The 14913-nt window shown below is 32.7% G+C and overlaps 1 protein-coding gene across 3 annotated transcripts; it reads left to right on the top strand.

Annotated features, from left to right (window-relative positions):
* Positions 1-2931: 2931 nt before the first annotated feature.
* Positions 2932-13728, top strand: LOC11419183 (kinesin-like protein KIN-4A). Of its 3 annotated transcripts, none has more exons than XM_024775340.2 (26): positions 2932-3292; positions 4046-4192; positions 4495-4644; positions 4788-5041; positions 5249-5430; positions 5517-5641; positions 6019-6055; positions 6190-6281; positions 6395-6502; positions 6772-6885; positions 7093-7180; positions 7327-7439; positions 7726-7824; positions 7934-8047; positions 8148-8264; positions 8341-8421; positions 8786-8857; positions 9419-9512; positions 10074-10099; positions 10183-10280; positions 10362-10460; positions 10607-10828; positions 11146-11308; positions 12376-12531; positions 12608-12932; positions 13157-13728. In XM_024775340.2, the coding sequence occupies exons 1-25, from the start codon at positions 3176-3178 to the stop codon at positions 12821-12823; spliced, it is 3084 nt and encodes a 1027-aa protein (XP_024631108.1). In that variant the 5' UTR covers positions 2932-3175; the 3' UTR covers positions 12824-12932; positions 13157-13728. The 3 variants fall into 3 exon arrangements, with proteins under 3 accessions (XP_024631108.1, XP_003589144.1, XP_024631107.1); XM_003589096.4 differs by having other exon boundaries at positions 2933-3292; positions 7330-7439; positions 10068-10099; XM_024775339.2 differs by having other exon boundaries at positions 2933-3292; positions 10068-10099.
* Positions 13729-14913: the final 1185 nt, after the last annotated feature.

Below are 14913 nucleotides of genomic sequence, written 5' to 3'. Positions count from 1 at the left end.
TATACAATATTCAAAATAAAAGTTACTACTTTTGAATGTTTAAAGAGTGTCATAATTGGATTCTTGTTAGTATTTTCTTTATACATGTAAGTTGAAAGGTAATAATACTCACCATAATTTAAATTAAATTAAAGCTATCTAACTATGAAACACAAACAATGAATCTAAAGTTGATTTTAGGTGGCACAAAGTGATACTATGAACCTTAAATGCGTGCATGGCAAATATTAGGGGTTACAATATCTCAGACATATCCGAGGGCTGTGTCGTTGAAGCACAAATGGTATCATTGGTATGACATATTGTGAAGTGTGAACGTGTGTGATAATGACACTGAATCCAGTTCCTCCTATTCACGTGGTTTGTGCGCTGTCGCTGTGTGGTTTGGTTCCTTTTTTCTTTCTTTGCTACCTTCTTTCTCTAATCTATATTCCAACTAGATTACATTCCATTTTCACAACTCATTCTTCACTTCCAATTCAACACCTTTGCCACCCCCTTTTACTTTTTCCATTTAGCTTAATAAAAAACTTATAATTAGGTGAAGTTTATGATACAAACTTTTCTTCAATATCATCCATGTGCAACACATAAATTGTCTATTCAATTCAAAGTACCAAGAACATTTACGAATTACTTATCTCTAAATATTCACATGCATGAGTTATTATTACCAAATTTATAAAAGATTCAGACTTAGAAGATATAAAGATGATTTAATGGTTGAAGTGAAAAGTTAAAAGAGGTCAATAGTTCGAAACCTTATTCCATACATCCTCCGATCATTATAAGTAAAAATCTACATTTTAGATTCATTCAATTAGTAATATATATGGTCTTTATTATATATCACATACATTATTAATGAATGAATCTAAAATGTTAGAATTTTGCTTATAATAGTGACCGAATTGTGATATTAACTGTTTTCGTAAAAAAAAATATTAACAAGATTCATGCTAACAAGTGCATGTTATGAATTTTATAAATATAAAATATTTTGTTAAGAAAAATTATGTTTCAAAGTTTTGAGAAATAAATTCTATCACAATTTCTAATACATAATTTCTAATTTTGGTATTTTTTTTTTAAAAATTCAAAATAAAATATATTACTACCACCAGCAAATCAACCCACACAAGATGTGTCGGAGGAGATAGCCAACAAATACAACAAAAATTCAACGGTTTGTAGCAATAATTAACCAATACACAAAGCATACAAATGAGTTTTGGCACCAATTATCTATAATGGAAAACAATAAATTTTGCTTTAATCCATCAGAAAGAAAGAAGTTTAATATCCTCCACCATCTAAAGAGGAGATTTTTCTTTACCATTAAATAACCCGTCATTTCTTTCCTTCCATATGACCCATGCACTGGCAAACCAGATCAGATGCATGAGTGAACACCGTGATTTAGCATAACCTGAAGAGGTACCAAATTAAACTGATAAATCTAGTAAATTAGATAGATCCGTTGAGTAAACCCAAAGCCAATTCCTAACAAGCTGTCAAATCTGACCAAAGAGACTGCAAGTTAGAAACAAATGATTCCTGTAAACCGCAACAACTAACACACACTTGTGCTTCATTAGAAATAATCCCTTTCCAAAACAAATTGGCTCTAGTGGACAAACTATTTCGAAAATGCCGCCAAACGAACACCAAAACCTTTTCAAGAATATCCTTCCGCCATAAGAGAGTCGCGGGAACACCATCACTGGGGTGCGGCCTATCAGTGAGGATCCGATAAGCTCCTCTAACACACAAAATTGTTGGTGTATTAACATGATTTAAAAAGTAAAAGAAAAATAACCCAAAATTGTTGGTATAAGCTATGCTAAAAATAAGGTGTCTTGTTAAGCAAGATTATTTACACCGAGTTTAAAACAATGCTGGTGAAAACAATCCAATTTTTTTTTTTTTTTTTACAGAAGTAAAGTTAACTATTATCATTAATCAATCAATATTTAATACAAGAAGGATAAGAATAAAAAATACGGTGATTAGTCCAAGAACATGCCGTCCTAGTTAAAGTATGAGCAACCATGTTCGCTTGTCTCCAATTTTTTTTAACATTTTATCCAAATTTTTAAGATGCAAAAACCTGAAGTGTTGGTTATTTCTAATTTTATTTTTTTTTGTAATTTTAGTTAGTTTGAAATCGTTTTTCCTTTCTTCGTAGAGACTAAATTATTTTAAATTGTTAATGATGAGATAAAATATTCATATAATGGACAATTATAATATCATTTTACAGGAACAATAAAAATATAATTTTGATATTTTCAAAATAAACAGAAAATATGATTTATTAAAAAAAAAATCATGAAGAAGGTAAATAATTTTTCCTTGCCATATCATCTATTTTATATGGTTAAAAATTCACTAAGGCTCAAAACTAAAAAAATCTTCAAATTACAGGTTAAAATCTAAACAATTTTATTTTCTGGATTAAAGAAAAAATGATTAATATTATAGAAGGTAAACATATATTAACCATAAACTTAAAATTGTTTCAGTCGGATGCATCTTGTAACGAAGAAATAAAGCTTATATATTTATAATCTTCTAATTCTTTATTTACAATTCTAACCAACATGGGACTTTATACTTTCATCCAACATTGACATAATCGAATATGAAAAAATGTGTGTAATATAATTTGATACCGGCAAAATGATAAATTACCGCGGGTTTCTGTTGGTGAAATGAAATCGACCTTTACCAGAGAAGAACATAACTAACTGCTGTGAAAAAAACGGGTAGGGGCAATTGAGGAAAGAAAGTGGTAAAAGAGTAAGAGCACGCAACCATCTGTGAAAGTACATTAACATTACAGTGAAGCCAAAGAAAAGTAAAAAGAAAAAAAAATAATATAATAGTGGTTGTTGTCCTTACAGTTAGTTCCATAAATTTTATTTCCATAATTATCCTTTATCTTTCTCTCTCCTCCTTCAACTATATCTACTCTCTCTCCTACTCCCACAGTTATTCCAACAACAATGAGAAGAAAAACCAATATCAATATGCTACATGCTTATTGATCTTCTCTTCACAATTCACACTCTCTCTAACTCACATTGTTTTTATTTTTATTTTTAAAATTTGGTATCTGATCCAAGAACCTCGCACTCGCATTGTCTGTGTAAAGTGATTTTGCTTCTTCGTGATGGAAGCAGGTGAAGATTGTTGTGTGAAAGTTGCGGTTCATGTGAGACCATTAATCAATGATGAGAAGCTTCAAGGTTGTAAAGATTGTGTAACTGTTGTTTCTGGGAAGCCTCAGGTGCATTTTCTCTCAACAATGTGATGACGATTATGCTTTTGATATAGATTTTGATTGGTGAATCTAAGGGAGATCTGGATCCTTGATTGATTGCGTAATTGAAGAAGATTGATTCTCCATATGGAATTGTTTTTTGTGATCTGATGATGCTTACTTGATTTGGATGTTAACTTTTTTTGTCATTTTGATTGGGATATTTTGAGGTCATGTTTGGAAAATCAGCTTAATTAAGCGCTTATAGCTTAAAAAAAAGATAAAATAAAGTCGAATTGTTGTCATATAAGCTATAAGTTGTTTTCATAAGCTAGTCTTAAGAGCTTATGAAAATAAGCTGGAAACAACTTATGGTCATGGACATGTCATAATCTCTCTCAAACAATTTCTTTATGTCAGTAAATTAGCTCAAATAAGCCAATTGAAATAGACCTTGACTATATTATATATTTGGTTGGGTTGGTTTGGGTAATTGTTGGCTTGAGAGCACATATTAGTGAAGTGTTTGGATGCTTCAACTTAAGAATTGGGAAAAAAAATAATTTCAAATGAATTGAAATGATTTATGAATTTTTATGGTAATGTTTACAATTTGGCAAAATCTTACATGCCAAGTGATTGGTAAATGAATGATATCCTTAAACTCATATCCCTTTCAAACAAGTTTTCTTCCCTCTGCAATAGTTTGTCATAATAGTATTTCATTAAGTACCTGAAAAATTTGGGTTGAATTATATGCTAATGGTTACTATGATACAGGTGCAAATTGGTGCTCATTCCTTTACATTTGATCATGTTTATGGGAGCACTGGTTCTCCCTCATCTGCCATGTTTGATGAATGTGTTTCTTCCCTTGTTGGTGGTTTGTTCCAAGGATATAATGCTACTGTTCTTGCATATGGTCAGGTATAGTTACTTCAGGTCCTCTTTGACTAAACAACTTAGATAAGTGCTTATGTATAAGCCATTTTTATAACAGATAAATAAAGCTAAATTGTTTTCATGTAAACTATAATACGTTTTCATAAGATATCTTAGATAACTTATGGAAATAAATTGAAAACGGCTTATGCACGTGTCATAAGCTGTTTTCATAAGCTCTCTCAAACAGTCTACACATGCTTATACCAGTAGATAAGCTCAAATAAGTCTCTACATGCTACTGCAGTTATTTATCTTTGGTACATGACATTTTTACTCTATTGCAGACAGGTTCTGGGAAAACATACACAATGGGAACTGGGTCTAAAGATGGTTATCAAGCAGGAATAGTACCCCAAGTTATGAGTTCCTTGTTTAGTAAAATTGAGACCTTAAAGAATCAGATTGAATTTCAGCTGCATGTGTCCTTTATCGAGGTCTGTTGTTAACTTTGTTACATCATAGAGCTATCGTTTTGAAAGTATAATTGTGCTTTGATATATAAGTAAAACTAATAAATTTGTATCTATGAGGTTGTGTTTCAATTAAGCAGCTAACACCTAAATTTATTTGTTAAAAGATTCTTAAAGAAGAAGTAAGAGATTTGCTGGACCCGTCCTTTTTGAGCAAACCAGATACTACAAATGGACATACAGGGAAAGTGACTATTCCTGGTAAACCGCCTATACAAATTCGCGAGGCTTCAAATGGCGTCATTACTCTAGCGGGATCTACTGAAGTCAGTGTTGCAACATTAAAAGAAATGTCTGCTTGCCTAGAACAAGGATCATTGAGTAGAGCAACTGGGAGCACTAATATGAACAACCAATCCAGGTTGCTTATCTATTTTCCTTCTCTACTTTTAACTGCATAAATTCATTTTTAATCACGAAATGTTTTTTCATTCAATTTTGGTTTGATTAACTGGTTTTGGATAAATATGCTAAAAATAATATTAAGCCTTTCATTAATTAGCTAGTTTTGTTTATTTCGCTAGAGTTCCTTTCTATCTCTTATTCTTCTTTTATCCTGTCCAACTAGTCGTTCCCATGCCATCTTCACCATCACATTAGAGCAGATGCGGAAGCTCAACAATCCTAGTGAGATCAGTTTAAATGATACCATGAATGAAGATTATCTTTGTGCCAAGTTGCACTTGGTAGATCTTGCTGGATCAGAACGAGCTAAACGAACGGGTTCTGATGGTTTGCGTTTTAAGGAAGGTTAGATGGTGTCATTTCTCACTTTCACTTTTTAAACATTCTTTTGATTGTTATGTATTCCCTAATAATTGTCTCTTTTCAAACAGGAGTTCACATTAACAAAGGTCTACTAGCACTTGGCAATGTGATTAGTGCACTCGGTGATGAGAAAAAGAGAAAAGAAGGCGTTCATGTTCCTTATAGAGATAGTAAACTTACCAGGCTTTTGCAGGTTTGATTTCGTGCTCTCTATATATGTTTATCCTTCTTGCAGCAGATATCCATCTACATTACAATGTTGAAAAATACTCCTTTTATGCAAAATTAGCATGCTCACCAGTTCTCGTTACTCAATATTCATGAACACAAAAAGGACATGTAAATCTGTATCATACTGCAATCGAATTCATGATTCATCTTGATAACTACATCTACTCTTATCTAGAAGAAAGAAGAAATCATTAGTACCGAGAAGATAAAACAAATAAAACATGAAGAAAAAAAAGTATAAAGGATTTTTATTTATTTTTCTTTCTTTGATCTTTTTAACATAGTATTCTTTTCTTTTTTGATTTTTGTATTTATAAGTAAAGTTAAATGATTTTGCAGGATTCACTTGGTGGTAACAGCAGAACTGTTATGATAGGTTGGTTGTTTTCCTTGCTTCTATCCCAATCTATATATTTTTCCTCCTATCGTTGGCCCTCAAGTGATTAGCTTCAATAAATATATCAAATATTCACGGAGCTTTTGTTTGATAATCTTCCTGTTCTATCCCAGCCTGTATAAGTCCTGCTGACATTAATGCCGAGGAAACCCTCAACACTTTGAAGTATGCAAATCGTGCACGCAATATCCGAAATAAGCCTGTTGTAAGTATCTGGATAAATTTTTTGTTCCGTTTCATTCATTTGGAAAAATTGAGATTATTGGTTGCCTATGTATTATAGACATTTATGCTCATATTTTGTTTATTCTGCCACAGGTCAATAGAGATCCAATGTCCAATGAGATGCTTAAAATGCGACAACAACTAGAGACTTTGCAAGCAGAACTTTGTGCTCGTTCTGGTGGCTCTTCTGATGAAGTTCAGGTATTCAGTTTCTATTTTGGAATTCTTTATTACTTTCAATATTTTCCTATAATAGGTTAGTGGTTACATTTAATGGACATGATTTTGATGCACAGTTGAAAATCAATCAATACACATTTTGTGATTTTAGAAATAGCATCCTAACCTTGAATGTAGTTGGGCTTCTGTTTACATAGCTTCTAATACAATTTGATTCACATCAATTGCATATATTCATATGGTTATATTTGTACGATTAATATTTAACCGTTTTATGACTGGTTATGTAGGTCCTCAAGGAAAGAATTTCTTGGCTTGAAGCAGCTAATGAGGATCTTTGCCGCGAACTTCATGAATATCGTAGTAGATGCTCTGGTGCAGTACAAAGTGAAAAGGATGCTTATGTAAGCCGCTCATTCATCTGCTGATAATCTTTTTGGATGAATTAATATTTTCTCAAATTTTCAGCGCCTAGATATGTGTTTTTATTCTGGTATTTATGCTCCACTACATCAAGTGATTTCCTTTTATCATAATAAACATGAGTGAAAATGAGTTCGGGATATGGACTGCAAGGCTGTAAATTTAAGTTTCAAACCTTCATTTTTCAGGACGGTAGCATGTACAATGTAAAGACTGATGGGCTTAAAAGGGGCTTACCTTTCACAGCCCCCGACTATCCAACGAGTGAAGCAACGGGTAAGACTCTTCTTTGATCTGGATTTAATAATCTGTTATTAATGCCAATTCTAAATGTGTGCCTCACTTTATCTGCCTCGTCTTAAATTTAGTCAAGTATGATTCTCAAAACTTCTATGACTCATGGTTACAATTACCAATTTTAGCAGGGGATTCAAGGGAAATTGAAGAAGTAGCAAAAGAGTGGGAGCATACACTTCTGCAAAACAGTATGGATAGGGAGTTACATGAATTGAATAAACGCTTGGAGCAGAAAGAGGTTGATTTAATGCATATGAATAATTGAACATGTTCATGACATATTATGCGTAATAACCCATTAAATCAACGCACCATAGGTGGTATTCGCAGCTTTAGCTTACAAAATGGCTGTATTCTGCGTAGTAAACACATGACTATAAAGCTGATCTGAAAATAACTATATTATTTAACACAAGGGATATAATCAATAAGAAAACACCAAAATAAAAAATAATCATGAAAACATCAAGTGGTTTTCTTCTCTCATTTTATTAACATACGTATTCGGATTGATGTCCATACAGTCTGAGATGAAGCTTTTTGGATCATCTGATCCTGAAACACTCAAGCAGCACTTTGGAAGGAAGATCATGGAACTTGAGGATGAGAAGAGAACTGTCCAGGTTCAATAGAAATTTTGCAAAGTTATTTTGCTCTTACCGAAAATTCATATTCATTTTTTTTTAATAACAGAAAATTCATATTCATATATACACCTCATTTGTGATGCAGCAAGACAGGGATCGTCTTTTGGCTGAAGTTGAAAATCTTGCTGCCGGTTCTGACGGACAAACACACAAATCAGAGGATATCCATGCCCAAAAATTAAAAGCACTTGAAGCTCAGGTGAAATAATGTTTCTCATTCAGTTTGTTCTTCCATTTACGTGATTCACATCAGACCAATTCTTAATTACTAAAAGCTTTTCAAAATATATGAATGCTAGATTCTGGATATGAAGAAGAAACAAGATAGCCAGGTTCAGCTTCTAAAGCAAAAGCAAAAAAGTGATGAAGCAGCAAAGCGCCTTCAAGATGAAATACAATCTATAAAAGCCCAAAAGGTTGATTGTTGTACTTTCTCAAATCTAGAGTTCCCAATATACTCGTTCTACGTTCTAAATTGAATACTGTTGCCAGGTTCAATTGCAACAAAGGATAAAACAAGAGGCAGAACAATTTCGGCAGTGGAAGGCCTCTAGAGAGAAAGAGCTGCTGCAAGTATGTTAAGCGTTCTCTTTTTTGTATATTTTTTTCATTTCATTGGTTAATGTTGCTCTTGAGCTTCATTTTAAGGTGATGCAAGTTCACCAATTAATTTTCTACCAAAACTGAAACAATTGCTTCATTATCAGTTGAACATTTATTTCTGTAAAAAAACATGAATTAATACTTTTAGCTTGAACTTAAATGATATGTGGTGCTCCAAAGCTTTCAAACAACTCAATTTGGGCAAAAATTAGAAGCTGGCCGGTGTGATAACTGATTGCGACTAGTTGAAGTTGAACACTTCCACACACTTTTAACTTGACTTCCCGCCATATATGCTCTTTGACCTTCTATTAATTATATGTTTGCTAAACAGTTAAAGAAAGAAGGAAGAAGAAACGAATTTGAAAGGCATAAGCTGCAAGCTCTAAATCAGCGTCAGAAAATGGTGAGTATTCTAAAGTTGTTGGATGGCAACCTTATTCTACTTGATATTTTTGTCTTACATACTTCTCAATATATATCATTGGAAAATGAGTTACTATAAGTTCTATTTCTTATACTTCCATTTAACATGTACTCATGTAAGGAATGCAATTATTCTCCATTTTCAGCAACAGTTACTTTTGTAATCCAGAAGAGTATATTTTTCAGATATGTGCAAAATATTAATTAAGATAGGATATATGCCCTACCTTCGTTATTCACGTGTTCTTTTAGAGATAATATTCACTCATGCATAAAGCTAAATTGTGCCTCTGGGAGTATTATCAGATGCATCTTTTTCTTAGAGCTAAATAAAACATTATTTTATAATGTAATTTTGAGAAGCCAAATTGAAATGACATTGTCAATACATCTGTTTTCTGTACAACATGCATAATTCTTTAGAAAAAGAATGAAAGGTTTAGAGAAACAACTAGCACCAATAAACTTTTTTTTTTAATTTTTCGGTTAGGACTGATAATTGTCATTGTAAATAATTATAAATAACTGAATATTTATTCAGGTCCTTCAGAGAAAAACCGAGGAAGCTGCAATGGCCACCAAGAAGTTAAAGGAATTGTTAGAAGCTCGTAAATCTTCTAACCGAGATGCATCAGGTATGACTAGTTTAATAAAGGCAAAATTACACTTTTAGTCCCTTAACTTAATTTCAGGTAACAGTTTGGTCATTTATCTTTTTTTCATTTCAATTTGGTCCTTTTTGTCCATTTTCATATACATTTTCAAGCTTCAAATTTAATATTCTTATGCAAACATAGACAAGGATCATAGATTTGAAGACTGAAAGACCATAAGAAAATAAAATCATGAATTTTAAGCTTAATAATTCATATGTAAATGGATCAAAAGGACAAAATTGAAATGAAAAAAAGATAAAGGACTAAATTGTTACCTAAAATAAAGTTAAGGGACCAAAAGTGTAATTTTGCCTTTAATAAATAATAATTGTTTCAAGTTTTTTAAGCTAAGGATACAGAAGGTGCTTATTTTAATAGTTGGTATGCCCTATTGTATGCTTTAGAGAGAGGGATGATTTTTTTTTTTTAAATGCGTACCGGAAACTGGAAACCCTCTTTTAGTGAATAAATCACGTGGGTTTCAGTGCATTAAATCTCCCAATTTTAATATTGTAATTGTATTTCATGTTGTAGTTACAGTGAATGGGAGTGGAACAACTAAACAGGTAACAAACTTTTCTTCCTTTTCAAAGACTCTTGATTTTCAGAATATCTTTTAAATAAGCGACTTATTGAGTTTATTCTTTAGAGCAATGAGAAGTCCTTGCAACGGTGGGTTGATCACGAGCTAGAAGTCATGGTAAAAGAGCATGAAGTTCGTTTTGAGTATGAGAAGCAGAGCCAAGTGTATGCAGCACATATTCCTAACCTATGTTTCTTATTGATTTAAGTGTATCGTAATCTTTAACACTGTACCACAATCTTCAGGCGGGCTGCTCTTGGAGAGGAGTTAGCCATGCTGAAACAAGTAAACGAATTTGCTGCCAGTGGTCTTAGTCCTCCAAAAGGGAAGAACGGATTTGCTAGGTCTGCATTACATACATGCCTACCCTCTTCACTTTTTGAACATATTGGCTCTTTCAAATGATAACACGTGCAATATAAAATAATAACATCTCTTGCAATATAAAATAATAACATCTCTCTTTCTGCTCGCTTTTAACTTTTCTCAGAGCATTCTCCATGTCGCTAAATGCTAGAATGGCCAGAATAGCTTCGCTAGAGAACATGCTGAGCATATCATCTAATTCACTTGTGGCAATGGCTTCTCAACTATCTGAGGCAGAAGAACGAGAACGGGCCTTTACTAACCGTGGACACTGGAACCAGTTGCGCTCAATGGGAGAAGCCAAAATTTTGCTTCAATATATGTTCAATTCTCTTGCAGACACGAGGTGCTTTGTTTAGCCCCCAAAGATTTAAGTTTTTGTCTCTCTGTCTTTTTCTCTGGACAGGATAAACATTAGTCTAAGTGCTCAAAATTTGAATGTTTTAATTTGCATATCCAATTCAATTCAACAGATCGTTTATTTTATTCATAGGAAGTTTAGAAATTCATGAAAAATATAGAACAGTGATTGAACATATTTTGTCTACTTTTCTAGTTAATAAAATAAAGAAGTAGAGATATAGAGGAAAAGGACATCAAGATGCACATGTATAAATTATTTTATATACTGATAAATTTGATGTATGAAATGTTAAACTACAGGTGTCAAATGTGGGAGAAGGATATGGAGATGAGAGAAATGAAAGATCAAATCAGAGAACTTGTAGGTCTACTACGGCAAAGCGAGATCAAGAGGAAGGAAGTTGAGAAGGAACTAAAAGTGAGAGAGCTAGATGATGCAACCACATTGGCCAAGCCAGTTTCGGTAAGATCCTGTCTTAAAATTCAAAAGAAAATAAACTAAGAATTTGAAAATAAATTGGTTGCACTGATGTCTTCCAAAAGGTCAGATATAGCCCTAGAATGAAACTATAAATCTATAATATTATCAAAAGTAACAACTTAGGTAAGTAGGACCCCACACAGTCTTGCACCAACAAAGTCAACCCATAATCAAAATAAACAAAAATACTTTTTATCTATAAATTTTAGGGTGAATTTCACTTTTTTCCCTTAAGGCTTTGTTTGCGAGTTTGGAGGGGAAGGAAAGGAAAGGAAAGGCTTTGAGGGGTGCAAAATATGAAGAAAAATAGAGAAATCTTACAAATTTTTTAAAAGAGTAGTTTTTTAGAGAATGGTAAATTAATGCATATGATTACTTTATTTTTAATTTTAAAAATATTATAACAACATAAATTAAATTTGAAGAATTCTTATTAACCCTCCCAAAAACCCCAAAACCCTCCTCCAATACAATTTTTTAGTTCCTCCAAATGAGGAGGGTTTTGTATTATGAAGAAAAGTTAACCCCCAAAGCCCTCCTCTCCCATTTTCTTCTATTTCTTCCACTTGCTCATTCCTTTTTTCCTAAGCCTTCCCCTCCAAACTCGCAAACAAAGCCTTAGGGATACTGAAATTATGTTTCCCTATCTTGATATCTGAAAATGTGGTTCACTAAAGTCTATTTTAACGTGAACAAGTCTCCTCATAGAAATGAGCAACTATAAACAAGTCTCCAAGACATTTTTATCTTCTCTGTGACTTGCAATATTGTGAAAGCTATTTTTGAACATTTCTACAATCTACTGAGATTTTAGATGTCCAAATAAAATTTTAGACATCCTTATTTACCGGATTTCATATATCTTCATAGTGACTATCTCCTTTGGTCGGATTTATTATTGTTATCATTTTCCTTGTAGCTGATATTTTGTGATTGTTCTTGCGAGTTTTTTTTGTCACGTATCTTATACCTGTGTTAGTCATTGTAATTGTCATCAATATATTGCTTCCATTGTCATTAGCTAATTAGTCTTCACTTGACTTCAACAGGGAAACTCTCCAAATTCATTGAAACACTCTGTAGACGACATCAAGGAACCTTTATCTCCGGATCCTGTGCCAGCATCAAAACAGCGCAAATATACACCAGGCATTGCTAATGGCCAAGTGAGGGAATCAGCTGCATTTATAGATCAAAGTAGAAAGGTAATTTATTCTCCACCAGTATTTTAATTGTTATATCTTTTCATTGGTCTAAGCATGAGATTTGTTATCGATGCAGATGGTACCCATTGGGCAATTGTCAATGAAAAAACTAGCAGTTGCAGGACAAGCTTCTGGCAAGCTATGGAGGTGGAAAAGGAGCCATCATCAGTGGCTAATACAATTCAAATGGAAGTGGCAGAAACCATGGAAACTTTCTGAACGGATTCGACACAGTGATGAGACGATGATGAGAGCAAGGCCACGTTCACATACTTTGCCTCAAATCAAGTGAATTTGATAGTTAGCGTGATCAGCCATTTGTCTTGGCTTAGATTTCACTATATTTCTTACAACAGTGATCCTAGACACAAGACATAGAAAGAACATTTAACTAAGTACAGGTAATAACCCTTTACTTGTTTATTTATTTAAACAACTTCAAGCCTTGCGCCATACGCTCTTTCAAATTATATTCTTCGGAATCCATTTAACACAAATATGTATCAACCCTTTAATTTATTTAATCGTCATCTAATTCTATGCTAATTAATTATCCAAACGCAATCTTAGTTTCTTTTATAGGTGGACTGATCTAACATTCTGACTTCCTTGTTTCTGGCTGCAGAGTGATGTAAATGGTTGCTAACAGTATATACCTCTATCAGTCTCGGTTAATACTACCCAAATCTTGAAAATGATTCCATAGTTAGTTAGTTACAGCATACGGAGCATTTTGTGAGGTGTGTTGAAATGTTCCCCGACAGTTATCAAATAATTAAGCATGGAAGATAGTTGCTTGCTTGGAGGCATTGGCAAACATATTTCCAGACAAATTATATTGGAAATTTGTCTGTCCATACCAACACTAGAAGTAGAAAAAGGAAATACTGTATTTTTTTGTCAAGTCTTGGAAATGTGTTGAGGATCTATGTTCCTTAATGTTATGTTTCTATGGTCTTTTTTGTGTTTGATTCAATCATTGATTTTTGTTGATATAATAAATATTGTAGTATTTTTGTCACATAGTAACAGAAGGAAATTCCTCTATTTTTTCCCCTCTACTAGCCTGTGTGTAAATGAACATTAGTATAGTGTCTTGCAAAAGTTTGTAGTCTACCATACGGATTTTGTTGTAAAAGGTTTTTTTTCTTGCAACTTTGTAAAAGGATGTTGATAAACACTATTTTCACGTATTAATCAGTTTTTTTCTTCCAAAACTGTACCATTATACTCTCAAGAGTTCCCATGCTACCAGTTGCCAACAGTGCACAACGCAACAAAAAAGCCTTTCGGCCCTTATTGACCCTCTTGGAGATTTGCATGTTGCTTTGCATGTAAGTATGAAACCATGAAGTTTGGTATGTAGTACGGTACGGGTGTAATATGATACAAGTAGATTTATTTTTTTGAAATCTAGGATACAATATAGTCTAAATACGTTAACAAAATTTAAGAAGAAAATTATAGGCGCACTGTACCTCTATTACAGGTGGTAAACAACAAAACAAAACAAGACTGAAAATATCCTCTAAGAGGTAAAACATTGGCATAGCTATTTGCTTCTCTCCGAATATGCCTCAGAGACCTTCAACCCAGGCAAATGAAGAAGATGAGTTACTTCTTTGATTAAAAGAACTGCATTTTGATTTTTGACAACCTTAAAATTCATATCGACTATGGTGACACAATCAATTTCAAATATCACATGATTCAAGCCCAATTCCTTTGTCAAATTAATACCAATGAGCAAGCCATGAATTTCTGCAATGCATTTCCTAGCCTAAAATGCAGCATAAATTTAAACCTCTATATTAGACTCTAGGATATCAGTAAAAGCATCATTAAAAAAATTTCAAAACAAGTAGTCTTGTCTCTATACATAGACAACAATCCAAAAGTAAATCAAAAAGACAACTCTGCCAATTTAAGAAGTTCAATATCATCTTGAAGTGAATTATGTGCATCTCCAATCCATCGGTGTCTCACAATATTGTTTCACCTTTATTTTATACCCTTCATTTTTTATTGGATATGTATTCACGTCCACCAATAAAGTATCTCATATATCTCCAATAAAATACTTTTTAAAAACAAAAATTCAGATGCTTATAAAATACATATACATCTGTTGTTATTGGAGGAAAAAATGACAAGCTAATAGTAGTTTTAAAGCAGTTCATAATCTTCTCATCTAACACTTGACAAAAAATTCTAAAGATTTTTCTTTTAGAGGAAAAAATTACAAATCGTATATATAACTATAAAATCTTAAAACAATAATTTTCCCCAAGTTAAAATCAATGACTATATATAATTTTGTTTCGGAAGCTATCTCAATTAACTCATTAATAAATAACTAAACTTGTGAAGAAGAAAAACGAT

Source organism: Medicago truncatula, chromosome 1, assembly GCF_003473485.1.
Source record: "Medicago truncatula cultivar Jemalong A17 chromosome 1, MtrunA17r5.0-ANR, whole genome shotgun sequence".
Taxonomy (NCBI): Eukaryota; Viridiplantae; Streptophyta; class Magnoliopsida; order Fabales; family Fabaceae; genus Medicago; species Medicago truncatula.
This window is presented reverse-complemented; position numbering and strand designations above follow the sequence as displayed.